This window comes from Ictidomys tridecemlineatus, chromosome 10 (genome assembly GCF_052094955.1).
Source record: "Ictidomys tridecemlineatus isolate mIctTri1 chromosome 10, mIctTri1.hap1, whole genome shotgun sequence".
NCBI lineage: Eukaryota > Metazoa > Chordata > Mammalia > Rodentia > Sciuridae > Ictidomys > Ictidomys tridecemlineatus.
Window position 1 is genome coordinate 130,267,183 of NC_135486.1, and position 20,775 is coordinate 130,287,957.

Below are 20,775 nucleotides of genomic sequence, written 5' to 3' on the forward strand. Positions count from 1 at the left end.
CTTAGCTGAGCCTAGATTTATAATCTGTTTACAGTAAAAAAGACTATAATTCCATTTTACAATTGAGGTACTTCACATCAGAGCATGAAGTGTTCTCTCCATTGTTTACTAAGTATAAGAACCAAAACTATTTTTGCTTAAGCTAAAAATTGATGTATAAAATTGTCATTTTTCACCAGGTTTGGTGGTGTAGGCCTGTAATCCCAGTGACTTGGGAGGCCAAGGCAGGAGGATCCTAAATTCAAGGCAAGTCTCAGCAACTTTTAGCATGGCCCTAAGCAATTTAGCAGGACCCTGTCTCAAAATAAAAAATAACAAAAAGGCTGGGAACATGGCTCAGTGATCAAATGCACCTGAGTTCAATCACTGGTATAAAAATTTAACATTGTCTGGAATCATGACACAATATGCTTTTATATTGTTTTGTCTTTTTTTTAAGAATCTGATCAATAGAAAATGCCTTCTTTTTCAGAAAGGTGAGTAGTTAGTGAGAACTCAGTGCTGACACCTACATGAAATTTCCCAGGCCAGCCAAGAAGTAAATTCAAATCCTAAGATTTTGATTAAAATATAAGAAATTCAGTTTTAGCAGATTTAAAATTTATCAGCTATCAGAAGGGATCTGAATGCCCTGGAGTATTATGGCACTTTTAAAATATGTAGTCACCTATTATATACTGATTTGTGAACACTATTCAAAATTACTATTATTTATTTATTTATATATTTTTAGTTGTAGTTAGAATACTTTTATTTTATTTATTGATCTTTATGTGGCACTGAGGATTGAACCCAGAGCCCCACACTCTACTGCTGAGCCAAACCCCAGCCCCTTAATGGTTTATTTTTAAAAGCACAGCTATTTAAATAACCCAAGCATACCCAATTCAGATGTCATAAACCCAGTTTTGGATGTGAAACCCTTTAAAGACAATTGTTAAAACTCAAAAAACTGTAAGGTGATCATAAACTAAAGGGGTATCTAAAATAACTTTAGAAAAAAGTTTTTTGATAAATCTGGGTCCCAGTTTTGCTGTCTTTTATAAAGGGAGGTTGTTATTTTGAATTCATATAAGATATACAAAATAGAAAGTATGATAACCAGAATAAAAGAGATAATTGTGAGCTGAATGAACCTCAGATATTAAATAAAAGTTCAAAATAATTCACCCTTAATTATCCTCATTTATATTCACATTATCTTATTTTGGAATCAAATTTCTATAATTTTATCCCTCAATAATACATTGTTTAATGTAACAATTTTATCTCCTGTCAAAGCTGTATACTTATCAAAGTCAAGAACTGCTTTATTTCACTTATATGATTATGATTTTTATTCTGTACTACATTCTTACTGTCTGTATATTTTAGCGTCATCTCACTATAATGCAGATTTGTCTTTCTCTCTGGCATGTTTTTCTTTTCTATTTGGCATTACAGACTGAACCTAGGGGTACTTTATCATACAGGTACACTCCCAGTCCTTTGAGACAAGGTCTTGCTAAGTTGCTGAAGCTGGCCTCAAACTTGTGATCCTCCTGCCCTAGCCTCCCATGTCACTAGGATTACAGACAATATACTACTGGCCACATACAGAAATGCGGATTGTGGTTTGGCAATTGAGAAACTAAGATCAGAGATCTCTAGTTTCTCTACTTTCTCTCCTCATCAATCATATAAATCTATTTGAATACATAATTGCATTCCAGAGACAAAATGTCAATAGGTATAAAAAGGGACAAATAAGCATGACCTGTACAAGCTTATACAAATATTTACTGAAAGTATGTGTTGAAAACTAGTAAGGAATATTAAGATTGCAAAGGACCTTAAAAATAATTCTTGAGGCTTAATTTGTACAACAGAAGATCATTAAAATTTGGGGTATACAGATAAAATATAATGAAAATAATATTAAAATAATATTATTAAGGTGTCAATATCCTAAGAATGATCAAATGGAGAGAGACCATATATTTGTTTCAGGAACATAGAAGAGCCACAGCACTGCAGAGTGCCCATGGCCAGGATGGCAATGCGGTCACCCAGGGTGTCAGCTTCATCCATGTAGGGGGTGGTCACTAAGATGGTACGATTGTGTTTATACTGCATAAGGAGATTCCAGGTGAGCCTCTTTGAGACTGGGTCCATGCCAGATGATGGTTCATCAAGTATGATCACCTAAAGGCCAGGAGAACAATTCCATGATCATTGATAACTGATGCTATGCCACCTGTGGGTGTACGTACTATTTGAGGGGAATATATTTAAACTAAGATATAAAATCTAGACCAAAATAGAGATAAACTTTAGGAAAATAATAATAATCCCAAACCAAGGGATAACAGCTGAGCTAATAATATAAACCCTTTTTGATTATCATTGAGAGGTTTCCTTTTAGATTCATAATATTTCTCAGGTCTTATGCAGCTGGATTTTCTATGCCAGCTGGCAGGAATGCATATTTAGTCCGCCACTTACCTCCCACTTTGTGTGCTCCCCCCCACTTATCTTCCTTCTTTAGTACCTTAGAGCCCCCTATAAGTGCTATAATGACGGAGAGTTTGCGCTTTGCTCCTTCACTCAGTGAGGATGAAAATGCATGTCGATTTTCTAGCAGATCAAAAATAGACAGCATATGGTCAATTTCCAAAGTATGCATGTTTCGTGGCATTCCTTTTATCTAAAAAGAAGAACCAGAATTTATATTGTACATCCAATTTTATCCTAGAAAGTTCTCAGATCATTAACTTTTCTTACAGTTTTATAGAAATTTCTTGCAGATATATCCCTAGAAACATTTTACACCATTTCTTTCTTTTCTTTGAGACAGGGTCTCACTATGTTGCTCAGGCTGTTCTTGAACTCACGATCCTCCTGCTTCAGCCTCTGGAGTAGCTGGAATTATAGGCATGAATCACCATATCAGGCCCTAGTTTTATCCTAACATCAATAAAAATAGCATCTTCTTTTATTTGCCTCTATTTATATCTAAAGAAGAGTCCCTAAAACAAGAATTTTCAAAGCCTGGGATGTAGTTCAGTGGTAGAGTATGTGATGATAGTACAGGCAAGCCCCTGAGTTCAATCCCCAGTGCAGAAAACAAAACAAAATGAAAAAAAAAAAAAGAATTCCCAGAACTTAGAAAGACATCTGAAGTTCATCAGCAGAGTGAGGAGAGAAAACATCTTTGGCTTCCAAGGTGTACTGGAGTAAACCTACACACCATTTTATCTACCATTGATTCAAGATGAAAAGCAACATATATACAAAATATATTTAAAAATTCAGAGAAATTCAACAATAAGAAAATAACTAACACAAATTTAAATATGGACAAAAGTCATTAATAAACATTATATAAAAGAGAATACAGGGGGCCAGAATTGTGGCTCAGCGGTAGAGTACTTCCCTAGCATGTGTGAGGCACTAGGTTTGATCCCTGGCACCACATAAAAATAAACAAATAAAATAAAGGTATTGTGTCCATCTACAACTAAAAGAAAATTAAGAAAAGAATACAGGGACACCTAATAAGCACATAAAAGATATATCAACAAGATTAGACATTCATTAAATGAAAATTAAAATCATAATTAGATATCACCACACACATATGGTTTTTAAAAAGTATTAACAATAGTAAATGTTGTCTAATGTGGTGCAACTGGAATTCTCATACATTGCTGGTTGGGTTGCAAATGATGCAGCCACCACAGAAAACAATTTGGCAGTTTCTTACAAAGTTACTGAAACATGGACTTTTCATATGATTCAGTAATCCTACTCTGAGAAAAATAAAAACTTATGTTCTACATTAAAAACAAAACAACTTTAGTCATAATCACCAACAGCTAGAAATCATCCAATTTGTCCTTAAATTGATTTACCTTGGCAGACCAAATATCAAACACTACTCAGCAATTAAAAGAAACAAACCATACATACATATAACAGTATGGATGAAATTTAAAAGCAGTTACTCATTAAAAGAAGACAATCTCAAATGTTACATATGGCATTGTATTCTCAAAGAGTTAAAGTGCAGTGGTGAAGGATAGATGAATAGGTACAAGCAGGGAAAGGGATGACAACAAAGGAATAGCATGTGGGAGTGTTTTGGGGTGATAAAACTGTTCTGTATCTGATTGCTGTGTTTGTTAAATGTGCTAACTTCTAACAGTTTAACATCTACACTTCCATGTTTATGATAGCAAGATTCATATCAGCCAAGAAATGGAAACAACCTAAGTGTCCTTCAAATAAGAAATAAAGTGTGGCCCAAATACACAATGGAATACTTCTTAGCCATAAAAATAATGAAATTCTGCTAGGCTTGGTGGTGCACTCTAGTAATTCCAGCAACTTGGGAGGCTGAGGCAGGAGGATCTAAAATTCAAGAACAGCCTTGACAACTTAGACCTTCAGCAACTTAGTGAGACCCTGTCTCAAAATAAAAAATAGAAAGGTCTATAAGATGTAGCTTAGAGGTAAAGCACCCCGAGTTCAATCACCAAAACAAAAGAAAAGAAGTCTTATTATTTGTGGATAAAAATGGAAATCATTTTGTTAAGTGAACTCAGCCAGGCACAGAAATACAAGTACTTTGTGATCTTATTCACATGTAGAAAGTTGATTTCATGGAAGTTGAGAGTAGAATGGTGGCTCCAGAAGTTGAGGAGAGTAGAAGAATAGGAAGGGGTTGATCAATGAGCATCAAATTTAGTTAGACTGGAATCATAAATTATGGTGTGCAGTAGGGTGACTATAAATAATGATAATCTACTATATATATTACAAAGCTAGAAAAAAGGATTTTGAATGTTTTTACTAGAAAGAAGTATGTTTAACTCAATTTAAACATTGCACAACATACATGTATTAAAACATCACAATGAGTAATTTTAATGTTTTTATGTAACAGTTAAAATAAATCAAATAATACATCTACATATTAAGAGAAAAAATAAAATTTACCACAGTTTTATAAAATATATCTCTGACTCACCACAGAGTAGAAAAAAAGGTGTTCTGCTAGTGTCAAGTCTTTAAATAACAAGTCATTCTGTGGGCAGAAGCCCAAGTTTTTTCGAATTTCAATCATGTTATCTGAAATGTCAAATCCATTAACAAAGGCCTCTCCTCTGGTAGGAGGATAACAACCTAGAATTATGTAGAAGACATACAAAAAGCTAATAAGCTTTGTTGAGAGAATATGATTAACACATTGCAAATTAGTTCCCCACATTCATAATCTATTTGTGGATTACTAAGAGAATTAGCACTATTTCCTGCAGAGGAATAGTGCAGAAAAATATACAAAGTTATATGAGGGTGATGGAATTAGCTCTCTTAATTTTCTTTCTCTTTTGTTTATGTATACTAACTTTCTGCAAAGGGCATGGGATATGTTTGATAACAAAAATATTAAAATAATTTATTACATTCTAATATATAAATACTGCAATCAGATAATAACCTCTGTGAATCATATTAAGTACTATGTAGATACTATGAAAAAACATAAAGATTGGGAAATGTGACATTTGTCATTTAATTCATTTATCCTACTTAAAAATACTACTAAAATATACTTTTTTAAAGTATATTAAAAATATACTCCAAAGTAGAAAACTGTATTCAAAGATGCCTATCCTTAGATAACTAATTTGAAAGAAGACAAATGCTCAACAAAAAGAAAATAACTACAGTATATGAATATGAAAGACTGCTAACACTGCATGGACATTGAAAGACATGTAAATATGCCTGTTAGAAACTATATGGATGACATAAGCATAAGGAAATTTTAGTATGAAATTATCTTCTGAAGAGCAAAATGCAAAATATCATGTTACACAGTAACAATAATGAAAGATTCACTTTTATTAATAATTAATAATAAGCTTGTGTACAGGTGTACAGAATTTATAACTTTTTTGTCATTAGGTTCATTCTTTCCCATATCATTACACAATCTCTTGCATTTTTAAGAATAAAATGATACCTCAAGGAAGTCTAAGTACCTGTTTCTCTACAGAAAAATAAAAGCCAGAGCCCTCCCAAACAACTTTGTTCAGAATTCCAGAAAATAAAAGGTTTACAGCAACCAAAGAAACTCAAGAAAAAGGTGACTGAAACATGAAAAAAATTCTCCTTTAAATTTCTTCTTGCCCTCCCTGCTTGGTAGTAATCTTGAAGACAGTAGTCTGCATTCCTGATAAGGGTTCCAGGTTCTAGAAAGATCACACACGGGAGACCTAGTTCTAAGGGAACTATGTTAATTTATTTTGCCCTGCTGAGGATTGCTGAAGGACTGAGCAAAAGTCTTTGCTTTGTTTCAACTAAGCTGGAACTCTCTCAAGATGGATAGGTGGGGGGCATTTTTAAAGGCAAGTGGACAAGATGCTACAACCTGGGGCAGAAGACTACAGCTGGCTGGCAGTCACCATAGCCCCTCTCCAACCTCAGCACAGAATAAGTGGATGAAACACTGCATTTACAAGTTTATCTAAGGGAAAAAGAGTTGGATCATGTATCCAACACTCCGACTTTCCAGAGGACAGGATTCTAAGTGCTGAAGGGACACTGCATATGCTAGTCATCTGGAGGCCAGTGAGATGGTGATTTGGAAAGGCAGTTGCCATAGCCCCTCTCTTTAGCTCATCACAGAAAAAGTAGATGAAACAAACACTTTTTAATCAATTCTTTCAATATCTGCCTTTTGAATAGTTTAATCCTTTGACATTAAAAGTAATTACTTGTAAGAAAGGAATTACTTCTGTCATTTTGCTGTTTGTTTTGTGTTTGTCCCATCTTTCCTACATTACTGTCTTAATTTTTCTTTAGTTTTAGCTTTTTCTAAAAAGATGTTCTGTTTCCCTTCTTATTTGTAATCACAAATACATATAAATTTTAAGAAATGCAATAAATTTAATTGCTTACTCTCTCTCTCTCTCTCTCTTTTTTTTTTTTGGTAAAGTACTGGGGATTGAACACATGCTAGGCAAGTGCTGTACCATGAGCTACACTCCCCATCCTTCAGTCTACTATAATTTAATCTCTTCCCCAATAGCATGAAAATGAATAGCAAACCAAAAATATGGTAATATTTGCTTTTATATTTGCTAAATGTTATGCTAATGAACTCCTTCAGTGCTTTTCTGGATATGTCTTAATTTCTCTATTACTTTTAAAGGGCATTTTAAATATGTCACTCCCAATATCTGCTAGTCTCAAAAGTTTCTGATGAGAAATAATCTATTAAACTATTAAAAATCCTGAGTATATAAAAAGTTGCTTCTCTTTTCACTCCTTTTAAATTTCTCTCTTTTCACAGTATGATTGCAGTATCTGTGAACTCTTCTGAGTTTATGCAGTTGGAATATTCAATAAGCTTCACGGATACGTTGTTAATAAAATCTGGAGTTTTCGACTGTTATCTTCTAGTTCTCAGCCACTTTTGTTTTTTGCTCTCTTTGTAGAACTCCCACATACATATGTCTTGGATCCTTTAACTTTTGTCACTCTTCTTTGTCTTTTAAACTTTTTGTTCCTCAGACTGGACAATCTGTTGTCTCATCTTCAAGTTAGCTGATTTTTCATTCTGCATGCGTAACACTGGTGTTGAGATCCTCTAATAAACTTTCATTTCCTTCACTGTATTTCTTAGTTCCAGGAGTTCTGTTTGGTTCCTTTTTATAATTGCTTTTTCTTCATTGGCATTCTCATTTAAGTTTTAAAAAAATTATCCTAGATTTTTCTCTACAGTTTCCATTGAGATAGCTAATTTAAAGATTTGTTTGTAGGTTCTTTCTATGGACTTCCTTCGTCAGGACTTCTTTCTGCCAATTTATTTTATTCCTCTGAATGGACCATATTTTCCTATTTGTCTACCTTGTGTTTTTTTTTCTTGCTGTTGTTTTGATTTTTGTGGTGCTGGAAATAGAATCCAGGGTCTCATACAAACTATGCAAGAGCTTTATCACTGGGCTACATTTATCCCCAGTCCTACTTTGTGATTTTTCTATTGAAAACTGGGAATTTGATTATTATAATATAGTAATTATGGAAATCAGATTCCTCCCTTTGACCAGTTTGTTGGGGGAAACTCATACCACTCACATAGACTGCGGAAACAAGCGGGGGTTTTCTCTCCTCATATCAAATAAAGTAGACTTCAAACTAAAGCCATTCAAAAAGTATAAAGGAGGACACTACATACTGCTCAAGGGAACCATACACCAACAATACTTGACAATTATAAATATTTATGCCCCCAAACAACAAAGCAGCTGTGTTCATCAAACAAACTGTTATCAACTTCAAGAGTCAATAGATCACACAATAATTTGAGGTGACTTTAACACACCTCTTTCATCACTAGATAGATCTTCCAAACAAAAGCTGAACAAAGAAACTATAGAACTTAATAATACAATCAATAACTTAGACTTAACTGACATATATAGAATATTCCAACCTTCAATGAGAGAATATATTTTTTATTCAGCAGCACATGGATCCTTCTCTAAAACAGACCATATACGATGCCACAAAGTGACTCTTAGCAAATATAAAAAAAAGTAGGTGAATGAAATCTCTGAGACACTAAGAAAGTAGTTCTAAGAAGAAAGTTCATTGCATGGAGTTCATTCCTTAAAAGAAGAAAAAGTCAACAAATAAATGACTTAATACTACATCTCAAAGCCCTAGAAAAAGAAGAACAAATCAACACAAAAAGCAGTAGAAGACAGGAAATAATTAAAATCGGAGCTGAAATCAATGAAATTGAAACAAAAGAAACAACTGGAAAAAAAAACAAAAAGTTGGTTCTTTGAAAAAAGTATAAATAAATAAATAAAATTGACAGATCCTTAGCCGTGCTAAAGAGAAGGAGAGAAAACTCAAATCACTAATATACATGATGAAAAGGAAATATCATTTGATTTATGAGTGTTAATTCTGTATGCTATTACTTTGCTGAATTCATTTATGAGTTCTACAAATTTTGTGGTGGTTTTTTTGTCTTCTAAATATATAATCACATCATCAGAGAATACAGCTAGTTTTAACTCTTTTTCTGTTCACATCCCTTTTATTTCATTCCTTTGCCTAGTTGTTCTGGCTAGAGATTTGAGTACTATATTAAATAGAAGTGGTGAAAGTGGGCATCCCTGTCCTGTTCCTCTTTTTAGAAGGAATGCTTTCAGTTTTTATCCATTTAAAATGATGTTGGTCTTGAGTTTGTCAATATAGCTTATATCCCCAATTATTCTAGTGTTTTAATCATGAATGGATGCTATATTTTGTCAAATGCTTTTCTGCATCCATTGAGATAATCATGTGATTCCTGTCTTTCAGATAATTAATAAATCTCCATTTCTTTTAGGTTGGTTACTGGAGAGTAATTTCATTTGATTATATCATACTTTCTGGATTCTTCATCTTTCTTTTTCTTTTCTTTGTTTTTAGTGGTGCTGGGGATCAAACATAGGGCCTTATATATGCGTGGCAAGCATTTTACTAATGAGCTACACCCCAAGCCCCCAGTGCTTTATGTTCTTTGTATGGTTGCACGACTGTCTACACATCTGATGAAAACATGCCTTTTCCAATTCTCATAGAGCAACACACAGAAGTAGGATGATTTTCCTTTGTATTTAGCTATCCCAGACATGAAGACTACCAGTTATTCAGTACTTTCTATGAAAAAAGAAGGAAACTGGCCCTGTGGGGACTGCATTCAAAGGCTGTGGAAAAGACTCCATTCACATCATTCTTTCCTTTATGGAGGAAGAGCCTCAGTTCTGCACCTATTGCCATTCTTGCAGAGTAGCTCTGACCATAAGAGGATTCCTACTACTTCTTCCTTGTTCCTAGTTATCTCCTAAGCTCTAGGAATCTCTCAGCACTCCATAAGAGGTGATATAGAAACTGGCTCTTTGGGGACATACTAAAAGGCTGGGGATAACACACTTGACTTCTCTCCCTCTCCCTTGGAGAAGCAGTTTTGGTTCTACACTTTTCCCCAATCTTGCATGACATTATCTACTGTAGGAGAATATCTACCCCTTCTTTATAATTCCTAACTATCTCAGGTATATGAACTTTACTGTCCTTTCAGCACTCTAATAAGGCAAGATAGAAATTGGACCCTCAGATGATATTCTGAGAGGTTTGGGAGAAGACTCCGTTTCCTTCTCTTCCTCTTCTTTGGAGAAGCATCCTTAGTTTAGTGCCCTTTCTCAATCTCTCAGATTAGTGAAGGCTGTCCTGCATCTGTCCCTTATCTTTTGTTCTTAGATGTCACAGATGCCCCAGCTCTAACATACTTTAAGCCTTTGGTATGAGGTGAAACAGTAATTAGTCCTCTAGGGAGTACACTAAAAGTTCAGGAGGCTGGGTGGCCATGTGCACTCTCCATTCTCTCCTCCCTCACTTTCTAAGGGAGAAGTTATAGGTCAAAATGATCTAGTTTGTGAGCTAAACTTCCTTGAAGACTTACATGGGAAAAGTAAATTTGTTCTTTTTACCTGTATCAGTACAACTTTTCCCATATGTATGTTTGTTCAGAATGCTACATGACTTGACTGGATTTTGAATTTCCCATATAAATATTTTGATGCAAATATGATGGTTATTTTAGTGATACTGGGGGATCAAGAACAAAGACTCAACAGCAAAACTCAATGATGTTCACTCAGATGCAATCTGACCTTTACTCTGGATAGAGGTGAATACATACCTGTAAGAACAGACAAAGCTGTGGTCTTTCCTGCCCCATTATGTCCCAGAAGAATAGTGACCTGCCCCTCATATACATTCAAAGACAAATCCTTTACTGCTGCTTTGCCACTGAATTCCTATGGAATAAAAGAAATAATAATGTCATCTATCACAATCACTTTTAAAAGTTAAACACAACCCCTATCCTTCAAAGAAACATCAAATATCATCAAACTCATGTTACCAATAAAGGATGATGTTGTGAACTAGGAACAATATTTTTAGGTGAATTAACTTCAGAAGAATGAAATGGACCCTTTGTTACACCACACACAGAAATCAACTCAAAATGGATTAAAGATCTCCATATTAAATCTGAAACTCTAAAATTCCTAGAGAAAACCTCCTTGATGCTGGTTATCAGGAATTATTTTTGGATATGATCCTGAAAATAAGGATCATACTTACTCCTGAAAGTAAGGCAACAAAAGCAAAAATAGACACATGGGATTGCATGAAATTAGGAAGCTTTCTGCAAAGCAAAGGAAACTTCAGGGTGAAAAGGCAAATTATTAATAAGGGGTTAATTCCCCCAAACTATAAAGAACTCATATAAAGCAACAGTTAAAAGAATACAAAGGACTCAATTAAATATGGGTAAAGAACTAAAATAGACATTTCTCCAAAGAAGACACAAAAATGGCCATCAGATGTATAAAAAGTCACTCAATATCACTAACCATAAGGACAATGCAAATCACAGCTACAATGAGACATTTCCTTATACCTGTTAGGATGGCTAATATAACACACACACATACATACACACAAATAACAAATGTTGGCAAGTTTTTGGAAAACACTGGGATTATTTACTTTCAATGGGAATGTAAATAGTCTAGCCACTGTGGAAAATAGTTTGCAAGTTCCTAAAAGAAATTAAAATAGATCTATCATGTGACCCAAGTTAACTGACATCTGGGAATTAAAACCAGGATCTCAAAGAGATAGCTAAATTACTACATTCACTGCAAGTACATGTGCACAATCACTGCAGCATTATTTATAATAGCTAAGATATGGAAGCAACAATTTTTGACAAACGAATGATAAAGAAATGTGGTATCATATAATGGAACATTATTCAATCTTAAAAAGAAGGAAATTTTCCATATACAAAAACATGGACAGACCTGAAAAACATTATGCTAATAGAAATAAGACTGTCAAAGAGAAACAAATACCTCATGATTGCTCTAACAGGAGGCTCCTAAAATAGTAATAAATACACAAATACAGACAATAGACTGGTAGTTATCAGGGCTAAGGAGAGGGGAATATAGGAAGAAGTTGTTCAATGGGTATAAAGCTACAGTTGTATGAAATAAGTAAGTTTCAGGGATCTGCTTTACAATATAGTGCCTGTTGTTAACATTAAGATACCATGCACTTAAAAATGTATTAAGGCTGGGTGCAGTGGGGCACTCCTATAATCCCAGCAGCTCAGGAGATTGAAGTGGGAGGATCACCAAAGCCAGCCTCAGCAAAAGCAAGGCACTAAGCAGCTCAGTGAGACCCTGTCTCTAAATAAAATATAAAACAGGGCTGGGGATGTTGCTCAGTAGTCAATTGCCCTGAGTTCAATCCCCATATCCTCCCCCCATCAAAAAAAGTATTAAGAAGAAAGATATCATGTTAAGTGTTCTTACCACAAAAACAAGGAAAAATAAAACTCAAAGGGACACAAGGAAATTTTTTTAATATGCTTACTAACTGGATTGTGGTGATAATAACACAAGTGTAGACACAGGTCCAAACTTATAAAATTGTACAATTAATTTTGTGAACTTTTTTGGTAGGCCAATTATACCTCAATAAATCAGGAGGAAAAAAAAACATGTCAGCCTAAAATCCAAAAAGCCCATGATTTTCAAGAATTCAACTAAATGAACCTAAAAATCTGCCTATCTAATACATCTGTAAGTAAACTTACTGACAAATCCTAACCAGAAAGCAATGAGGGAAGGTAATTCTGGAGAAGGCAGCTCTTGGGTTCTCTTTTTCAATGTAGGAGAATCTGTTGAGAGGCATCCAGGGACTGTGTGTGGACCTTTTCAGCACTGAAGCCAGTAAATAGTAAAATCTGGTATCAGGGGAACTTCCAATGGCAATCCTGCTGGTTAAGATTGTCCATATTCATGTGAATTTCTATTTGACTCTGCCAAAAAGGTCCCACACAGCATTAGAGATGGTGTAAACTGCTGTTGCCACCTACTCACACAGACTCCCAGAGATGGGTAGAGCTTCCCAAGATGCCAATCAATATGTTGACTGCAAGACAATATGAAGCAAGACTCCACCCCTGAAACCTTATCCCTGCCTTTGATGTACCCCCTTAAATAAACCATGGGAGCTATTTTTTTGTTGTTTAGCTCCAGCTCCTGTGTGGACTGAATCTATCAGATGCTGCATGCTTTTTAAAACTAATTCTGACTTTGTCTTATTTCTTCACTAATTATTTCAGACTTTATTTTCTCAGGTGGCTTATCCCCTCGTATGCAAGAAAAATTACCCTGGTAAGGTGCTGGAGGCCTCACAATAAAAAACCTTAGCAAGAGGTGGTAGTATTACCAAATTGACAAGAAACCTCCAGGATAGTACACCTCCTTAAGCTTAGGTTTCTCAAGAGTAGTATCATTGACATTTTGGGCTAAAAAATCCTTTGCTGGGGCTGGGGATGTGGCTCAAGTGGTAGCGTGCTCACCTGGCATGTATGAGGCACTGGGTTCGATTCTCAGCACCACATAAAAAATAAAATAAAGATATTGTGTCCACCTAAAACCAAAAAGTAAATATTAAAAAAATCCTTTGCTGCAGTGGGGTGTCCTGTGCCTTACAGACTGTTTTGTAGCACTCTTGTCTATACTTTCTAGATGCCAATATTACTCCTTTATGCACCTTTCCCCTTCCCTGGTTGTAAACCAAAATAGCTGTAGATTTTGTCAAATGTCCTCAGGGTTGGAGGGGGGACATCATCACAGTTGAAAACCAATGCTCTAGCTAAATTAATTGTCTTCCATAAATTCAATTACATACTTATATAGATGCTGAGGGTATTATAACGTGTTTCAGTCACCATCCCTCCTCTAACATGTAGCTCTGCATCTCTAAATACCCCTCAAAAACATATATAAGTATTTGATAAATATCTCAAACTAACATCTAAAAATCTGAAGTATCTACTCTCATCTATACTTCAATATATATCATAATTATCCTCTCAAAATATATTCTTCAACAGTACTAACTCAGTAAATGGCCTCCAAATTCACCTAGATGTGCAAACAAACCAGAAACCTATACATAATCCTGCCCCTTTCCACTGCAATAAATCACTAATTAATTGACATGAGTCTGGCTATTCATTTATTCATGAGGAAACTAGCTGCTGGACAAAGAAGATTAGAGGGATGCTTTCATAGGGCCAGAAAATGGTGCTTATTATGCCAGCCAGACTGTAAAATTGCAGCATTAACAGGGCACTAGGTAGATTCCAAAAAAAGGTCTTGCCTCAAAACTGAGGAATAATTTACTGTAGATTAAGCAAAGCAGACATGAAGAATCAAGCTGTTTCCAAGTAATTTCACGGTTTCTATAAATAAAGATCAAGAGTATTTAATGAAATACAAAAATGCCCAGTACCCCAAAGAGTATAGATTCAAGATCAAAAGCCCCAAAGGACAAGGAAACTACTTCCAAAGAAAATCATAACTACATTGCATAAAACCAGTGATAAGTGTTTTGAAAGGTGCCACAAAAAACATATATGTTAGGGGGGAAAAATAAGGACTATAAAATATTTTTCATTAGAAACAATCCATTTGGAAAGACAGTGGAGAAACATCTTTAACCTAAATTCTATAACCAATGAAAATATCATTTGTGGGCTGGGGATGTGGCTCAACGGTAGCGCGCTCGCCTGGCATGTGTGTGGCCTGGGTTCGATCCTCAGCACCACATACCAACAAAGATGTTGTGTCAGCCGAGAACTAAAAAATAAATATTAAAAATTCTCTCTCTCTCTCCCTCCTCTCTCTCTCTCTTTATAAAAAAAGAAAATATCATTTGAAAAAGAAGATGAAATAGTTTCATATTCTCCCACCACATCTCAATGTTACAATTGCACCAAATTTATTTTATACACATAAATTACAAAATAAATGGCTGTTGCCAAGCCCACCAGAAAACAGTCAAAAAAATGCCTAACAGAGATACAAATAAGACAAAATGTATCTACATTTATATAATAATGTAAATGTAAGTGATCTATATTTATATAATAATCATTGTTCCAACCAATCTTTGCCTCTGAGAGTAGAACTACACTGAGGATGACTCAAATTAAACTAGCTATCTCACTTGTTTTCTTGGAAAACAAGTTATAAACAATCCCAATGTGCAGTACTTGGCTTTCAATACCTGAAGAAAAAAGAGATCTTTGAAATAATACCTTATGCAAATGTTTGATCTGGATACCTGCTACCAAATTAATAGGTTCAGCCTCAAAATTGTTGCTTCTCTGGGTTCTTCCATGGCTTTCAATGTTTTTTTCCTCTATAATTCTCGGTTTTCTAAACCAGTATGAGCGCTACAAAGAAAGTTAAGATGTAATCACATAAATGAGCATTAAGAAATGAAGCCCTCTATCTGAACAGACTTATAAAAAATAAAATGATCAATAATATCCCTACAAAGAAAAGTCCAGAACTCTATGGTTTCATCGGTGAATTATGCTAAATATTTAAAGAGGAATTAACAATTTTTCCAGCCCTTCCAAAAATATTAAGAGGGAACACTTCTTAACTGAGTCTACAAGATAGGCATCATTCTGACATCAAAGTCATAAAAAGACAACACAAGAAAGGAAAAATCCAGAAAGGATTTTTAAGATACTTATGAACATAGATGTAAAAATCTTCACAAAATACCAGCAAGCTGAATCGAGTAGCCTATTAAAATGATTACACTCCATTACAAAGTGATATTTATCCCAGGGATGCAGGAATGATTCCAACCTACAAAAATAAATCCATCTAAAACACCACACTAACAGAACAAAATGAAAACAAATGCCATGCAATCATTTCAACTGATACATAATAAAAATACCCAGAAAACCAGGAACCGAAAGAAGAAAATTTTCTTAAAATAATAAAGGGCATTTATGAAAAACACAAAAGAAACCTATAGTAACATAATACTCAATGGTATAAGATTTAAAGTTTTCCCTTTAAAATTAGGAACAAGAGAACAGTAACTGCTTTCATACCTGATATTTACCATTGTACTGGAAGTTGTAGCCAGAGCAACGAAGCAAGAAAAAAATAAATAAAATCCATCCAAATTGAAAGAGGTAAAACTATTTAAAGATAGCATGATCTTATATTCAAAAAATCCTAATACTATTATAGGAGCTAACAAACTCAGTAAAAATACAGTGTATAAGATCAACATGTAAATATATACCAGGATGAATAATTCAAAAAGAAAATTAATTCCATTTACAAAATAGGATCCAAGAATAAAACACTAAGGAGTAAAGTTAATCCAGGGAGATAAAAGACTATATACTGAAAAGCATAAAGCCTTGATGAAAGAACTGAAGACTAAAATAATTAGAAAATTCATGAATTTGAGAATTGAATATTTTACATATGGTAACACTAGCTAAGTCAATAGTGCAATCCCTACCAAAGTTCCAATGGCTATTTTAAAAAATTTGTTTAATTTAGTTTCACATGACAATGATCTTGACATATCATACATTTGAATCAGATGGGATATAATTTCTCATTTTTTCTGAGTATACAGGTTGCAGAATCACATTGGTCATGCAGTCACATATATACACACAGTAATAATAATGTCGTTTCATTCTACTATCCTTCCTATCTCCCCAACCCCTCCCCTCCCATTTTTGCAGAAACAGAAAACCTGATCCTCAACTCAAAGTTGAAGGACCTTTTTTAAGGACCTTTTTTTAAAGGACCTCTTAATGAACAAAACAATCTTGAAAATGAAGAACAAAGGTGAATGAGTCACATTTTCTGATTTCAAAACTTACAACATGGATACTAAGCATCATAGTGGAATAAAGATACCAACAGAATAAAGCTAAAGGTCAAGAAATAAACCCATACACATATGAACAACTGATTTTCATCAAGGGTGCCAACATTATTCAATAGGGAAGTGAACAGTTACTTCAGAGAGTGGTGTTGGGGCAATCAGTATACCCATGTGCAAAAGAAGCTAGACTGCTACCTCACATTGTACCCAAAAACTGACTCAAAATGAATTAATGGTCTAAATATAAGAGCAAAAACAATCAAATTCTTGGGAGAAAACACAAGGATAAATCTTCATGATTCTGGAATTTACAATGTCTTCTTAGAAATAATACCAGTAGAATCTATTTTGATATAATTAAAAAGAACCAATAAAAATCTCATTTTAATGTTAATATACTAATAAAGATCCAAATAAAGCCAAAAGAAAGAAAGAAAAAAGAAATAATACCAGATATACAAGCAACAAAGTAAAAAATGTATAAATTAAATTTCATCAAAATGAAGAACTTTTGGGATAGGAATGTGACACAGTGATAGAGCACTTGCCTAGCACACATACAAGGCCCTGGTTTCCATCCCCAGCACCAACAAAACAAAACACTGGGTTAAAGAACACTTTGAGTGAAAAGACAATCCACTGAAAGGGAGAGAATATTTGTATCTGATGAGGGTCTAGTATGCAGGATACATAAAAAAAACTTAATAAATGGGAACAGGAGTTGAATAGATGTTTTTCTAAACAAGATATACAAATGGGCAACCAACATATCAAAAGATCACACTATTATTAGTTATAATGGAAATCTACATAAATTAGATACTATTTTATACCCAAGAAGATAGCTATAATAAAAGAAAAAAAAGGAAAATAAGAAGTGCTGGTGAAGGTGTAGAGAAACTGGAACACCAGTACCTCACTTGGGGAACATAAAATGGTGCAGTCAGAGAGTTCATCAAAACATCAAATAGAGTTTTCAAAAGTACTAGCAGTTCCATTCTGGCTATATAACCAAAAGAACTGAAAGCAGGTATTCAAACAAATATTTGTATCCATAGCAGCATTATTCACAATAGACAAGACATGAAAACAACATATATGCCCACCAATTGTGGAATGGATAAAAGAATTGCTCCAAATACATAGTGAGATATTACTCAGTCATATAAAGGAATTTGTAAATACTGGTGTATGCTATACCATGGATAAACCTAAAAAGCATTAGGCTAAGTAAAAGTAGTAGACACAAAAGGTCAATTACTGTATGATTATATTTATATGAAATATCTCAAAGAAGTCAATCCACAGATAAAGCAGATTAGTGGTTACTAGGGGCTTGGAATAGGAAAAAAATGGGAGTAATTCCCTCATGGGTCAGGCTTTTATTTCTGTGGAAGGAAAATTTATGGAATTTTGTATAGATGATGGTTGCACATTGTGAATGTAAACTGTGAATATGCTAAGTGCCACTACCTCTATTCTCTTTCAATGGTTAGTTTTATTTATGTGAATTTCACCTTAATTAAAAAATTTTAAATAAGAATAAGAAGCAAAGATTTCTGAGAACTGGAAAACACTTTGGCTTGGTTCACTTTGTGAGATGGAGAAAGTTATAGCATACTTTCAGAGACTGTATTTTGCAGCAAAGTTATCTACAATTTGAAGCAAAAGCTGTTAAAAGGCAATGTTCAAGACAGAGTGACAAAATGCAATTCTGAAAAATGACATCACAATCAATGCCTATCTATTACAAAAGGCCTCTTCATTGTACCATATATTACCTAGTATTGGTAAGGAAATGTGGAGGACAAGATGCAGGTGCTTTCCTACTCGAAGTAAAGTAGTTCAGCTACTGAAAGGAAGCAAGAGGTGAAAAACTAGGATACAGGAAGTACAAAAAGTCCTCTCCTCAGTAGGATCTAAGAAAATTTAAATGAGAATTCCCTTTGTAGACTTTTATGTTTCCTCAAACTGCAGTCTTATCCACTATTTATCATTTGGGTGCAGAAAGGTTATAGTACTTACAGTTTTAATGTAGAGGTTCTGTATAAGATGTTGTGCAAATAGGAAGCTTTAAGATTATATTAAGAAAGGGCTAGCATTTGAGTATGGGTGGTATATAGCTGAGGAAGATTCTGCCCTTAACATTTTATTTGATTATAAATATTATGCAATAGGATCATGAGGACTATGGACTTTTGCAACACTAAAACTCACCAGAAGGAAAAAGTACCATGGTTGGGGCACACCACTCTGCCCAGGAAAGACAGTTTCTACATACCAGGTAACAAGGCCATATAAAAAAGCATCAAGTAAAAGCATTCCCAACATATAGCCAAAGATGAGGTTATCATCAAGACTTGCTGGTTTCCAAAGGTTATGCCATTTAACACCAATCTCTGAAATAAAGAGAGATATTTATCATAGATGAATGCTCTGTGATTAAAACTGCAAAGAAATAAGTTTGATTTTCTAAATTTTGCCACTGTGACTTATCTGCTATTAACACTTCATTCAGAAAAAGATGGAATTTGAAACAACAGTGGGTTTCTCCCTCCTCTCATCAAAACCTTAAAAAATAAAAAGAAATGACTGAAACAAAATAAATAACTGAAACAAAAATAAGAAATAAGAGAAGAGTCAGGGGAAAAGCAAACCTATTAGATTCTGTCCCTTTATTCTTCTCATGCTAAATTCTCTTTGAAATAACCATGAAGATATACAAATTTGGAAAAATATTCAACAGTATTAAGAGATGAATACTGATTACAGAGCAGAAGAAAAAAAAAGTAGTTCTGCTTAACTACAGCACAGATGGAAAGGGAAAAAAAGCAAGCAAAAGAAACCAAGAAATTCTATTCTATTCTACCTTTTCTATCTCCAGACACAGGATAGCACAAGGAGAAGCATTAGGGCTTGCAATGAACCGCTCCTTCAAAGAGGCAAGACATAAAAATGATAATGGCCTGTAAAACTTATCTGCCCTTCAAATTTAGCCTTCTTTTTCTGTAGACAATCACTTTGAGAAGAACTTCTATAAATCTTATGTCTTTCAGAAAAAGGAAATAGTTTGAGAAAAAAGCATTTATGGGCTGGGGTGGAGCACTTGCCTAGCATGTGTGAGACACTGGATTCAATTCTCAGCACCACATATAAATAAAGGTCCACTGACAACAAAAAAGTATTTTTTTAAAAAAGCATTTAGTAGAATTAAAAATGATCATCAAAATAAAGCCATTCTAAGAGGCAATAAGCAGTAATTTAGAAACCACAGCAGGGGCGAAAAAAGAACACAGACTTCAGGAAGTTTTCCATACTTGAGAAATCCTTCCACCCTATACCCTACACACAATAGGTATTCCTGAAAGATAAAATTTATTATAAAAGAAACAATAAGTAAATAATGTTAAATAAGCAATTGTGATAAAAATAACATTTAGAAAACTAAGAGTTTTCTAAAACTAAGAACACATCCTCTTTCAGAACAAACCAATGAAATATCACATCTAGGTAAATTAATGTGAGCTTTTAAATGCTTCATTTAAAAAGTAAGAATTATACAATCATTCACAAATAAAGTTATATGTATGTCTCCATACATATGACTATACATATATATATTTTATTCTTCTGTCTGGCTACTCATTTGGAGGTTTTATTCACAAATGAGAAAATTAAGTATCCTCAATTAAATCGATTAATCATTAAATACTACAAAAATCCCACTAAATTCCAACAGGATTTTTCACAGAACTAGTCAAAGTGACCCTAAGTGGAAACCAAAGTAACAAGAGTAACTGAAAAATAGCAAGGTAGGACAAGAAACATATTAAGGCTTGATACAAATAAAGAGATATATATATATATATATATATATATATATATATATATATATATATATATATATATATATAT

The 20,775-nt window shown here is 34.0% G+C and overlaps 1 protein-coding gene across 1 annotated transcript in view; it reads right to left on the bottom strand.

The window, feature by feature from the left end:
• LOC101976331 (phospholipid-transporting ATPase ABCA3) overlaps nt 1–19,259 on the bottom strand; it is an 87,638-nt gene extending 68,379 nt beyond the window's left edge. Inside the window, exons 1-6 of the mRNA XM_078024727.1 lie at nt 19,078–19,259; nt 15,242–15,379; nt 10,751–10,868; nt 5,012–5,166; nt 2,531–2,686; nt 1,974–2,184 (exon numbers count right to left, since the gene is read on the bottom strand). Of these exons, the coding sequence (XP_077880853.1) occupies nt 1,974–2,184; nt 2,531–2,686; nt 5,012–5,166; nt 10,751–10,868; nt 15,242–15,379; nt 19,078–19,191 (892 nt within the window). The 5' untranslated portion in view covers nt 19,192–19,259. The remainder of the gene's footprint in view (nt 1–1,973; nt 2,185–2,530; nt 2,687–5,011; nt 5,167–10,750; nt 10,869–15,241; nt 15,380–19,077) is intronic.
• Between the last annotated feature and the right edge of the window lie 1,516 nt (nt 19,260–20,775).